Consider the following 14,018-nt stretch of genomic DNA (forward strand, 5'->3'; position numbering starts at 1 on the left):
GGAGGGTGACTCCCCCAAATGCGTATGTTCTATCTCAAGTTCCTGGATGCAACCAGGAAGCCCCCGAAGAGAGAGAGTTCCTATTCCCAGCGGTGGCAGTGTGACAGGCTGTCTGCTGTTCGCTGTGTGACAGAGCTCATCTTCTGCTAAAGGTGAACCCCTGGAAAGTGGGGTGTCCTCGAATCTCGTTCAGCCTCAGCTTTGCTCTCTCCTTGGTCCGTCCCCCGGTGACTTGGTGGAAAGAAAGGAATTTATCTGGGATTGGAAGTGGTGGCGCTCTATCTTGAATTTTAGGAACTTCCGATGATTCAGATTGGTATTACCCAACCTGTGTGTTGGGACACTTGGTGTGTAGAAAGCACAGCTGTGTTATGTTGCAACAGCCTGGCTTTCCTGCTTTGCTCTCTTTTATCAATGTTTTGTTTTGAACTAGAGAACAGGAGAAAGTAATGGTGAGAAAAGGGTGATGGTGTAGGTATGATGGTGATGGTGATGGTATGGATGTGCCTTCCTCAAGCCCTACACAACCGCTTTGTCTGTTAAAAAAGCTATACGTCATATATGTGGTTGTAGACAGGTTCATACGTGTTTGGACTGCACAGGTGAGGACATAGCAGAATTTGTCAACCCTTTCTGAGCCCAAACAGCTGTGAGATGTGCTTGGACTGAAGCAGGATGAGAAAAAGTAGTTAAGGTGGACAAATTGTGGCAGACCAATAAAAACCAAAAGTGAGCACAAGCAGACATAATGCCTGCTGCAGTCTTAAAAGGTGCATGTGCATTTGGACTAGAACAAGACTAAACCATTAAAGAAAATCAGTCAATTTGAGAATGGCAGCATGCTGGGTGAATTTTTAAAGGTAAGAAAGTTTTTGTGCAGGATAGAATAAAATAACCAGTATCTGTGGCACAGAGCACTCCTTTCCTGCTTTCGTCGTGTAGCCCCGGGGTACCATTGTCCCTGTTTTACAGTTGAGGGAACCATTGTCCCTGTTTTACAGTTGAGGGAATTAAGGCACGGAGATTAAGCAGTTTGCCCAAAGACACAGGGCTAATTGATTCAGACAGGATTTGAACTCCTGTGTTCCACTTGCAAGTGTTGTTTTTGCATTCCCATTTCCAATTCCAATTCCTACACTGGACTAGAGACCATGTTCTTCTGCATTTACCTGCTCTTGTCCTGGCCTGTCTGTCCTCTCCTAGGAAAAGTGCTTTGGCACTCTTGGAACCAAGAGTCAGTCAGGGGAGCGTCAGCAGGTTGTTCCAAGCTTTACGTGTACAATATTAGTAGCCCAGTCCCTTCTTCTGGTTTATAGTGCTTGACACCTAATTTCCTCCCCAGCAGTTAGAGAGGAAACATGATCTCTATCATAACGGCTTCCATTTTCTAGTTTAAATGAGTTTCATTTTCACGTTCATAGATTAAGAAGCATTACATTAAACACACACATACATTGATTTCTTTTTTTTAATTAATTAATTTTTGGCTGTGTTGGGTCTTTGTTGCTGCACATGGGCTTTTCTCTAGTTGTAGTGAGCGGAGACTACTCTTCATTGTGGTATGCGGGCTTCTCGTTGTGGTGGCTTTTCTTATTGCAGAGCACAGACTCTAGGCACACGGGCTTCAGTAGTTGTGGCACGTGGGCTCTAGAGTGCAGGCTCAGTAGTTGTGACACACAGGCTCAGTTGCTCCATGGCATGTGGGATCTTACCAGACCAGGGCTCGAATGCGCGTCCTCTGCATTGGCAGGTGGATTCTTAACTGCTGCGCCACCAGGGAGGTCACTGATTTCTTTTTTTTTTTTAATGAGATTACTGAGTAAAAATGTGTGTACATGTGGACAGAACCTGGAAGGCAACAAACAGAAATGTTAGTTATGTTGGAGTGTTGTTTTCATTTGTTCTTACTTTATTTCATGTGGTTTTGTGTCTGAAGACCTTAGGGAATCTCCAGGTTCAGGACAGTACAATAGCATAAAAGCTGTGGAATGGAACCCACAAAGCCACTTGGAAACACAGGAGCTGGGTTGTTGCTAGCAGCACGCCCTGGTCAGTGGTTCTCTCAGAGGTGTCTGCTGTATCCAGGAGTCGAGTCCTGTTGTCTCTTCATAGTTGAGTGTCCTGTAATCGTGAGGAAGCAACCCCAAATTGAGGGGCATTCTACAAAACAACTGACCTACCCTCCTCAGAAATCTCAGAGTTACGAAAGACAAAGTGTGAGGAACCTTTCTAGAGTAAAGGAGAAGACCAAGACATGACAACAATTCATTTCCTGTAAGTGCGCTGGGATCCAGAATCAGATTTTGGATCAGGAAAAATAAGTGTGATAAAGGGCGTTTTGGGAAACAACTGGCCAGATCTGAGTAAGGGCAATCAGTATATTAAGTGTTGTATCAAGGTTAAATTTCCTGAATTTTATAAATGTACTGTGCTGTGTAAAGGATGTTCTTAGGAGGCACAAAATAAAGTACTTGGGAGGAAGGGCTCATGGTGTCTGCAGCTACTCTCACAGGTTCTGCAAAACAGAGTATGTGTATATCCACTTGCAAGGAGTATCTAGTCCCTTACAGTCAGGCAGGAAGAAATGAGTATGTGTTCGAGGTGGTTTATGAGGCATGTAGGTACAGAGAACTCAGGAGGCTGAAAAGGAACTGGTCAGTTCTGCAGGGGCAGCCTACAGAAAGTCTTCATAGTCACTGTTTAATCTGAGGGAGGGCTGGACGTGGGGTTTTCTAGACTGAGAGAGAGTGCACCCAGAAGAAAGGTTGCTAATACATGTGCTGGCTCACGGTATTGTGGCTGGAAGGTAGGAGGTGCCTGGGAAAGAAGGGCTGGAAAGTGGGCAGGGGCCACCTACTGATGTGCCGTGTGAAGGAGTTTGAACTTCACAGACGTGATGGAGATAAGATGCCTTCAGCTGCAAGTTACCTTTAAACTCCAACTAGAATGGCTTAAATGATAGGAAATGTATTTTCTCTCATTACGAGAAGTCTGAAGATGGGGAGGCTTCCAGAGTTGGATAATTTAGCCTAGAGATGGCTTCATGAACCCAGGTGCTTGTATTTTTTCTGCAGCCCTCCTTAGTGTTTGTTTTTGTTTTTGTTTTTGTTTGCGGTACGTGGGCCTCTCACTGTTGTGGCCTCTCCCGTTGCGGAGCACAGGCTCTGGACGCTCAGGCTCAGCGGCCATGGCTCACGGGCCCAGCCGCTCCGCGGCATGTGGGATCTTACCAGACCGGGGCACGAACCCGTGTCCCCTGCATTGGCAGGCGGACTCTCAACCACTGTGCCAGCAGGGAAGCCCCATCCTTAGTGTTTGAACAGTGTCTCCTCTCCTGGTTGAAGAGGGTTGCCACAGTCCCATGATGAAATCCAGTGAGGAAAAGAGAGATCTTTTTCTGAGCATCCCTTACCAATAGGAAGGAAAACCTTCTCCAGAACTGTCTTGGCTGACTTGCCTTCAGTTCCCTTAGCTGGGATTGTGTCACCTGGAAGGGGAAGGTGATTGTGGCAGTTCTTGCTCCTTGCCTGAGAAGGTGTTGCCCTTCCTAAAAGGAACATCCTGGCCAGCCAGCCGAGGAGGTTGTTGGGGGAAGCAGTCAGAAGGGTTTGCGCCATGGAGAAAAGGATTTTCAGTTTTCTAAAAGTGGGTGGTGGGAGGGGGAGTGGCTTTTTAAAAGCCACATGGACACATCACCCCACCATTTTACCATTACGACTCTATTTTTGGCATATTACTTTCCAGCTACTGCCTACATGCACGTACTTTAGTTCTAATCTTACTCTGTGTGCTATTTTGCGTACAATTTCCATTTGCATGTTTTTACATAACATTTTCCTGTATTTGTACAGTCTTCATAATTATTTTAATAGATGTATAGTGTTTTATAGTATTATACAGCAATTTATCAAACCTCTGTTATTGGATAACAGTAATAATAATAGCTAATACTTTCTGAACACTTAGCATCCACAGGCACTGTTTAAGTGCTTTACATTTATTAATTCATTTAGTCCTCACAACAGCCCTATGAGGTGTAGTAGCCATTATCACTCCCAGTTTCTAGATAGGGAAACTGAGGCACAGAAACTCTAACTTAACCAAGGTCACACAGCTAGTAAGTGGGGAGCAAGAAGCAGAGCTGGCATTCAAATGGTGGCAGTATGGGTCTAGAGTTGTAATAACCACTAAGTTAAACTACCTCTGGGTATTGTTTGCATTTGTTTTGATGTTACAGGTAATTCTATGATGAATGTACTTGTACATATCTTGTCCTTTGTACTTGCATGTATAGCCAGGTTGTTGTGGGTTGGACAGTGCCTGGTCAGTGAGGAACTAGAGATGACATATATATGCCACATTAGAGAAGTGTTACTTTGAGAGGGACTGGAAAAAAGGAGTTGCTTTCATTTTCATGCTTGATTACTAGGAAGGATGGTCTATTTTGTTTACTGTTTTTTATCTTCCTTTGTGATATTTACCTGCTATATCCGTTGTGCATTTATTCTTGGGATTCAGTGTGTTTAGAATCTTTCTGTAAAATTGACTCTTAACCCTTTCTGTATAATTCAAGTATTTTTTAAGCTCCTATTTTCTTTTACTTTCAATTATTTTTAGTTTCTATATATGTCTTTATTTTCATTTCCTGTAGCTTCAGCACTCTGAGAAATCTCATTTTCTGTTAAGGTTGGGGTTTTTCGATAATTTACCTTTTAAATATGTAATCACTTAAGGCTAGACTTTAATTTCCTCAAATTACTATTTGTCTTACCTGATGCCCAATTACTATTTTACACACATACGTTCTTATAAAGCATTTTAACATCATAATTCAGTGAACTAGTTAAATTTCCATTGTTTTCCTTTAATTTGTATATCTGCATTTGCCATATACTACACTATTATTGTTTTAGAATATATGATAAAATCTATCATTTTAGATAGCCTTCCTTTTATCTCTGTTTAACTTTCCCTTCTTCAGAGTTTGAAAAATATTCTTCCTGTTTTATTTTCCCAAATGAACTTTCAGATCATTTTGATGTTACTGTTAAGACGTGCTAGTGTTCCATGTTAAACGCCCCTTTAGGTTAAGATCATAGTAACATATGACAGTTGGAGAGCTATTATGGTTGCTTAGTTTCTCATTTCCGTTTCTGTTTAATTTTTAGATTTTGGATCATTGTTTGACTTGGAAAATGATCTTCCCGATGAGCTGATCCCCAATGGAGGAGAAATAGGCCTTTTAAACAGTGGGAACCTTGTTCCAGATGCTGCTTCCAAACATAAACAACTGTCAGAGCTTCTGCGAGGAGGCAGCAGCTCTAGTATCAACCCAGGAATAGGAAATGTGAGCTCCAGCAGCCCCGTGCAACAAGGCCTCGGAGGCCAGGCCCAGGGGCAGCCGAACAGTGCAAACATGGCCAGTCTGGGTGCCATGGGCAAGAGCCCTCTGAACCAGGGAGATTCTTCAGCCCCCAGCCTTCCCAAACAGGCAGCCAGCACCTCTGGGCCCACTCCCCCTGCTTCCCAAGCACTGAATCCTCAAGCACAAAAGCAAGTGGGGCTGGTGACCAGCAGCCCTGCTACGTCACAGACAGGACCTGGTATCTGCATGAATGCTAATTTTAACCAGACCCACCCAGGCCTCCTCAATAGTAACTCTGGCCATAGTTTAATGAACCCGGCCCAGCAAGGGCAGGCGCAAGTCATGAATGGATCTCTTGGGGCTGCTGGCAGAGGAAGGGGAGCTGGAATGCCATACGCTACTCCGGCCATGCAGGGGGCCGCAAGCAGCGTGCTGGCTGAGACGTTAACCCAAGTTTCACCGCAAATGGCCGGTCATGCAGGACTGAACACAGCGCAAGCTGGAGGCATGAGCAAGGTAAGTGAGCTTCAGTGCTTTGAATTCTTCCTATTAACCAGGGTCACATTCCTGTCCTCCTTTAGGCTTTCCTCCTGCCCTTCCCACATGGAAGAGACAGATTTGGTATTTAGTGCCCTTCTTTCCAGGATACAGATCTCTGCCCCATGCCTTTAAAGTGGGAATTGTTGAAGAAGCCAGCGATAGGCTAGCTTGCATGTCAGACAGTTGAAACTTAGGGAATGAGTTTGGACTGATAACCAGTTTTCAGCCTCTGAGGAGAATGTGTGGAAATAGAACCACATGGTTGAAAGAGGCAGCTTCTGCTGGGAATCAGCTTTTTGTTGCAGCAGTGAATCCGGTAAAGGCTCTTTACCTTCACTTCACGCAGCCGAACAAGTCGTTACTCTTCATGCCCTTCCCTTTTTACAACCAACTGGTGAAGTGTCTTTTGTCACAGTCTCCGTTTTACCAACAAAGAAGCTAGGTTCCAAGCTGGTCAGCTACCTGCCGTGGTTAACAGGGAAGAGATAACATGGCAGAGCCAGGGGGCAGCATGGGGCCTCGGGTCCCAGAGGAAACTCAGGTTTTCAAAGTGGGGTCCCCGAACCAGCAGCATCAGCATCACCTGGGAGCTTGTTAGAAGTGCAAAGCTACCGACTGCAGATGGTGTGACGCCTGTGCGGGGTTGAGAGCTCTGCTCCAGGGAAGGCCTTGCAACTGGTGTGTAGCGTAGGAACTGAATGTGGAGAACAGGGAAGGCAGATGCCAGGGTAGATAGGAGACCACTGGGAAAGCGAGAGCTGACAAGGGAAAGAGGGCGGGCTGATCCCACTGGAGCGCCAAACACCGAGATGCACTGAGAAAAGTCTTCTCAGCTACAGCCACCAGTGCACCTGTTTCAGGCAGTATTTGGTACAGCAGATTCCAGAACAGTAAAACAGTTTGGGCTGTTCTTTGGATTTGATTAGTCCCAAATAAGGGAAAGGGAGAGATCACAGTAGAGCACAGTTTCCCCACAAGGTTGATGCGAGCATTAGGTGACAGCTGTGAACCCTGTGACTGGCTTAGGTAAGAAGAGGAATTTTTTTTCACTTAAGTAAAGGTGAAGTAATTCCAAACGTTAAAATTGCATTTATCTCTTTTGAAATGTTATTAAGGGGGAATATGAACTTAATTTTTAGTTGTCCCTGGCATTTGAAGAGGGGTCTGTGTGTGAATGTGCCTTTCGGAGTTGGGTTGAGAAAAGATTTCTGTGGGCTTAGGGTTCATGGATAAATTGATGTTTGTTCCTTCCTAATTGACTCATCACTCTTGTCCACGCTGCCCAGTTACGAAAAACTATTTTGGAGAATTTAAGTCACATGCAAAAGTGGACATAGGACTCTTAAGTAATCTTAAAAATTATTGAGGGGCCCAAGTGGATAAAATGTGGATATATCTGTCCATATTAGCCACATTAGATACTAAAACAGAATTTTAAAACACAAGCACACATTCCATTAGCCGTTAAGTATAGTGATATCACATGTCACAGAGCCTCTGGAAAACTCCTCTGTGTTCTTGTAAGGGAATGAGAGCAAAAAAGGCAAATAATGTCTTAGTATTATATGAAAATAGTTTCGACCCCTGAAAGGAACTGAGTCCCTCCATCACACTTGGAGAGCCATTGATAGAATATATATATATATATTCCTAGAAGTTAGACTTGGCATACCTGAGCACAGTGCCACTCTCACATGTAAATAAATGATTTCATGTCATCAATGTCCACTGAATATTCAAATTTCCAATGGTTGCGTATGTCATGATTTGTTATTACAGACTTTTTCCCCCAGCTCTGAATAACCTATATTTTATTCAGTTGATATGGCTCTTAAGAATTTATTAATCTCTAGGAGTCTTACAACGTATCTGTAGGAGAATCTAGTTGTTTTGCTTGTTTATTTTTTTGTTCTGGGGGTTTCCTATAGTCTGGGCTTTGCTGATAATGTCTCCTTCACTCCATGTTCCTCTGCCAACTTTTTCATTCCTTTGTACAGAGTGATCTTTCTTTCAAACGACACTTAGCTAGTGTTCACTCTGTGGAAAGTGAGCCACATTAGTGCTTTGCGGGCACCCATCTCTGTCCCCTGTAGGTACCCTAAAGAGGCTGATGGCGAAGGAGGAATGGGAACTGGCATTTTTGAAAGGTTGTCATGGCCTTTGGTTGGGACAAAAGAACTAATAGCGGTGGACAGATAGTAGGAGTAAGAGACAAGTTCATTTTAAGCGGAATAAGATTTTAAAATTCACTCGGGAAAAGACACATTTTTACAAAGGTAATTTTGTTTTAAAAATGATTGTTACAAAGGAAATGCAGATTTCCTATAAAATAATTTAAATAGTAAAAAAAAGAGCAGCCCCTCTCTCCTTACAGATAACCACTTCTATCTATACAGATATATTAACACAGATTCTTTTTTAGTATGAAATGGAACCAAACTATTGGGTTGGCCAAAAAGTTCCTTCAGTTTTAAAGTAAAAATAAAAGGCACGTTTTTCATTTTCACCAAGAACTTTATTGAACAACGTATTCACCGTTTTGTGCCATTTCTGCCATTTTTTCAGGCAACTTCATAATTCCATCTTCAAAAACTTTTTTTTGAGCAAAGAACTGTTCCAGGTGCCTTTTACAGTCTTCCAGGGAATTGAAATTTTTTCCATTAAGAGAATTTTGTAAAGACCGAAATAAATGGAAATCCAAAGGTGCAATGTCTGGTGAATACAGCAGATGAATCAGAACTTCCCAGCCAAGCTGTAATAGTTTTTGCCTGGTCATCAAAGAAACGTGGTCTTGTGGTATCTCGATGGAAGATTATGCGTTTTCTGTTGACTAATTCTGGACACTTTTTGTTGAGTGCTGCTTTCAGTTGGTCTAATTGGGAGCAGCACTTGTTGGAATTAATCGTTTCGTTTTCCAGAAGGAGCTCATAATAGAGGACTCCCAATCCCAAGGGAGATATACACAACATCACCTTCTTTGGACGAAGACCAGTCTTTGGTGTGGTTGGTGGTGGTTCATTTCGCTTGCCCCATGATCTCTTCTGTTCTATATCATTGTACAGTATCCACTTTTCATTGCCCGCCACAATTTGTTCTAAAAACGAAACGTTTTTGTTATGTCTCAGTAGAGAATCACATGCAGAAATATGATCAAGAAGGTTTTTTTTGCTTAACTTATGTGGAACCCAAACATCAAAGCGATTAACGTAACCAAGCTGTGGTGCAAATGATTTGCAGCACTTGATTTGGATATTTTGAGTGTGTCAGCTGTCTCCTGTGTGGTATATAACGTTGATTGTTCTCAATCTCGATTTGATCGCTATCAACTTCAGCTGGTCTACCCAACTCTGGAGCATCATCCAGTTAGAAATCTCCAGCATGAAACTTTGCAAACCACATTTGAAACATTCTGTCAAGTCACAGCACCTTCTCCATACAATGCACAAATCTTTTTTTGCGTTTCAGTTGCGCTTTTACCTTTCTTGAAATAATAAAGCATAATATGCCAAAAATTTTGCTTTTTTCCTTTCATCCTCAGTATTAAAATGGCTACACAAAAATTCACCAATTTTAATGTTTTTTTTTAAATGCACGCTGACATGACAGCTTTTACAATACAATCTAACAAAATTGTTTCAAATGAAGTTAAAGACAATTAAGCACTACTAGAGCCATCTTACAGGGAAAAAAAGGAAAAAACTGAACAAACCTTTTGGCCAACCCAGTACATAAGCACCTTGCTGTTTTACATAACTATATACCCTGGATGCCTTTCCAAGCTGTGTGTGCAGATTTTTCCTTTTTTTCTACTGATAGTAAGGTATTGCATTTTGTGATGCACCATAATTTATGTACTCCTCTGATGATGAACATTTGGATTGTTTCTGACTTTTCATTAGTACAAACAGTGCTGCAGTGAATATATCCTTGTGTAGGCATATCCACACGCATCATGGGATAAATTCTGAAAAGTGACGTTACTGGGTCAAAGACTTTGTTAAACGTTTTGTTTTTAGAAGAAATCATGCACATGGTTTAACAGCTAACAGCCAAATTTTTAAAAAATAGCACTAAGGATAAGAACTGAAAAGGTAGTCTCCCTTAATTTTTGACCCTTCGTTCTCCCAAATTCTCTCACCAAAGGCAACTACTGTTTCTTATCTATCCTGCCAGAGATGGTCTGTATATATAGAGGTATAGAAAGGGTGTGTGTGTGTGCGCGCGCATGTGTGTGTGTGTGTAGCTATCTCTTCTAAACATGAAGAGTAGTATGGTATAACATCTGTCTCTCTGTCTCCCCCCCAACCCCCACCATGTATAAATGTAGACATACACGTCCTTTCCACCCCTGAACAACGTAAGTTGGAAGTTGTTCCATGTTAGATAGAGCTCTCAGTCCTTCTTACTAGCTATGGTACAGTAGTAGTCCCTGATTTGGCTATATCTTTTTTTTTCTTTCTAATAAATGTATTTATTTATTTTTGGCTGTATTGGGTCTTCGTTGCCACGCACGGGCTTCCTCTAGTTGCGGTGAGCAACGTTTGCTCTTCATTGCAGTGCACGGGCTTCTTATTGCGGTGGCTTCTCTTGTTGCAGAGCACGGGCTCTAGGCGCGCGGGCTCAGTAGTTGTGGCTCGCAGGCTCTAGAGCTCAGGCTCAGTAGTTGTGCACAGCTTGCTTAGTTGCTCCGTGGCATGTGGGATCTTCCCGGACCAGGGCTCGAACCTGTGTCCCTGCGTTGGCAGGTGGATTCTTAACCACTGCACCACCAGGGAAGTCCCTGATTTGGCTATATCTTAATTTATAGGACTAGTGCCCCAGTATCTGTACATTTAGATTGTTTCCAGTGTTTTGCTGCTATCACAATTTTTGACTTGTATATATATCTTTGTACAGCTGAGTGTAACAGCTGGATGAATTCTTGGGGGTGAAATTTCTGGATTAAAGGATATTGACATTTTTAATAAGCATAGATATTGCCAGATCCTCTCCAAAAACATTATGCAAATTACACCCTCACCAAAGTGAATGAGTCCCTGTGCCCCAAATTCTCACCAACACTGATACTGTTCTTTTACTGATTTGCCATTCTCTTAGGCAGATTGTCTCTTAGGCAGAATGTCTTTTCATAAATTCATGGGCATTTGTATTTTGCTGTTGCTTGTATTCTCTGTCAGCTTTTCTGTTGCATGGTTTCCCATTTATTCTTGTTGGTTTGTATTCTTTATATTCTTTGTATATTAAAAGCTAAAGTCTAAAGACAAAAAAATAGAAACAAAGCAGGATGGGAGAAGCAAAATCAAGCATAATAATTTAAAAATATGAAATGGTTCAATTTTTTGACTGAAAACATTATAATTAAAAAAAACAGCTAAAGTCTTTTAATGAGTGAAAGTTTCTCCCCCTTTTTTATTTGCTAAAGTCTGTTTTACCAGGAGAATGGCCACATAGGTTTATGATAGTTCTGAGTTGTTGTTTTTTTTTTTTTGTTTTTTGTTTTGTGATATGCGGGCCTCTCACTGTTGTGGCCTCTCCCGTTGCGGAGCACAGGCTCCAGACGCGCAGGCTCAGCGGCCATGGCTCACAGGCCTAGCTTCTCCGCGGCATGTGGGATCTTCCCCGACCGGGGCATGAACCCGTGTCCCCTGCATCGGCAGGCAGACTCTCAACCACTGCGCCACCAGAGAAGTCTGATAGTTCTGAGTTTTTACCAAATGGATGTTTTCAGTTTTTATAGAAACAAATTTATCCCTTTTTTTTCTTTATGGCTTTTGGGTTTTATGTCATGTTTGGAAATGCATTTATGTTCCAAAATTATGAAATATTCTGTATTTTTTCCCGTTATACCTTGGATCTTTAGCTCAGACTTTATTTTGGCTTGAGTGAGATACAGAAATCTAGCTATATACATTTTTCCAAATTATAGTCATCCCAGTACCATTTATTTAGATACTACTAATCCAGCTTCCCCCCCACCCCCAACTGCAGTGACATCATTTTTGGTATATTTTATTCAGCTTTCAAATATACAGAGTTTAGGTCTATTTCTGGACTTTTTCTTTTGTTTCACAGATCTTTATTTATTCTGTGCCAGAAACTTATTATCCTAGCTGTGTAATGAATTTTTTTTTTTTTTTTTTTTGTGGTACGCGGGCCTCTCACTGTTGTGGCCTCTCCCCTTGCGGAGCACAGGCTCCGGACGCGCAGGCTCAGCGGCCATGGCTCACAGGCCCAGCCGCTCCGCGGCATGTGGGATCTTCCCAGACCGGGGCACGAACCTGTGTCCCCTGCATCGGCAGGCGGACTCTCAACCACTGCGCCACCAGGGAAGCCCTGTGTAATGAATTTTAACATATGATGGAGCCAGTTGCCTTTCACTCTTTTTCAAGAATCCAGTATTTTCTTTGCTGTCCTTATAAGATACACTTCTAGATGTATGGTTCTCAACCCTGTCTGTGCATCAAAATTACCTGGTTTTTTTTTTTTTTTTAATGTGATACCTCATCCCTACTGCAGACCATTTAAGTTAGAATCTTTGGGGCATGGCATGAGCATTGATATAGTTTATAGTTCCTCAGATGATTTTCATGGCAGCCGGGGTTGAGAACCTCTGTTTCAGATAAACTTTAGGACTGTTTTTCAGATTCCTAAAAATCAAACAAAAGTCTTCGGATTTGATTGGGATTATATTGCATTTTATAAACCATTTAAGGGGGATTTTGACATTCTAACAGTTTTGTGGCTTTCCAAGTTGTCTTATCCTGTACATACAAGGTTTGTCTTTTCATGGAGTCTTATGTTGCTCAGAGGCATACTATAGTTTTCTTTATATAGGTAATACACCCTTTTTATTAAGTTTGTTTCTGGATGTATTAATGGGTTTATCATTGCTATTAGAGATGAGTTGTTCTATTTCATTACCTAATTGACTATTGTTTTAATATAGGAAAGATGTTGATATATACACGTCAATTTGGTAATCTGGCCACTTAATGGAGTTCTCTTGTTTATTCTAATACTTCTTCAGGTGATTCTTTTGGGTTTTCCTAGTAGGCAGTCATCTTTTGCATTACTGATACTTTTGTCTTCTTGGCAGTATTTCTACCAGTGTTTATGCTCTTGGGAATCCCTGTCTTGCATCTGACTTAAATAGAGATGTATGTAGTGTTTTATTATTAAGTATAATGTGAGCTTTGGTTTTCAGTCTTTTAAAATTGGGGTGTAATCTTTTATTCATTTATTGGATGCTGGATTTTGTCAATTCCCTTTTGACATCTATAGTGGTTACCCTGTGATTTTTTTTTTCTCCTTTGTTTTATTTACGTGACAGATTATCTCAGTAGGTTTCCTACTATCCAACTGAACCATCTCTGTAATTGTGAAATTGAAAGTTAACGTTTTGCTGAATTTTATTGGCTAGCATTCATTTAGAATTTTTGGTTCTCACTGATCAACAGTGAGATTGATCTGTAGGTTTTTTTTGTGTTTTGTCAGGATTTGATATCAGGGTTGTGTTAATTTGGTCGGAAAGAGTTTGGAAGCTGGTCACATCTGTTCTCTGGAACAGTTTCGAATTTGAATGATCTGTTCCTTGAAGAATTGAGAAACCATCTGTACAACTGTATGGGCTTGAAGCTTTTTTCCTCGAGGGTGACTTAAGATCTTTGACAATACTCCATTAGACTATTGGTCTCTTGAGTCAATATATTTTTCTTTTAGAAAAGTCTAAATATATTTTTATTCTGAAGAAATACTCAAAATGTTTAACTTCTACTCTCATTAAAAAATATAAAGTGGGTACTATTCCCATGTTACAGATTAGAAATGGAGGCACACAGAATGGAGAGGAGAAATTATTTCATTAAAAAAAATATATCATGCCATGTTAACATTATTGCCATGTTGTTGAAATGGCTTACGTTTCCTATTTTAAATGTTTTCTTTAAGAGACACAAAATTAGGAATGAGAAAGTAGAAATAATCAAAAACATCAGGAAAGTCCAAAATTGTAAGAATTTTTGTATAACTCTTAATTGTAAAGCCTGGATAAAAAGAATTTTTATTAAAATATAGATTGTAAAACTGATCCAAGAACAGGCTGCACGGGTTAGTG

General features: G+C 41.3%; 1 protein-coding gene across 2 annotated transcripts in view; it reads left to right on the forward strand.

The window, feature by feature from the left end:
- The window catches only part of CREBBP (CREB binding protein), a 130,518-nt gene that overhangs the window by 19,269 nt on the left and 97,231 nt on the right, over nucleotides 1-14,018 (forward strand). For both annotated transcript variants that reach the window (XM_065893566.1, XM_065893565.1), the window contains exon 2: nucleotides 5,169-5,881. In XM_065893566.1, the coding sequence (XP_065749638.1) occupies nucleotides 5,169-5,881 (713 nt within the window). The remainder of the gene's footprint in view (nucleotides 1-5,168; nucleotides 5,882-14,018) is intronic.

The sequence above is a fragment of the Phocoena phocoena genome, chromosome 15 (assembly GCF_963924675.1).
Source record: "Phocoena phocoena chromosome 15, mPhoPho1.1, whole genome shotgun sequence".
In the NCBI taxonomy this organism is placed as follows: domain Eukaryota; kingdom Metazoa; phylum Chordata; class Mammalia; order Artiodactyla; family Phocoenidae; genus Phocoena; species Phocoena phocoena.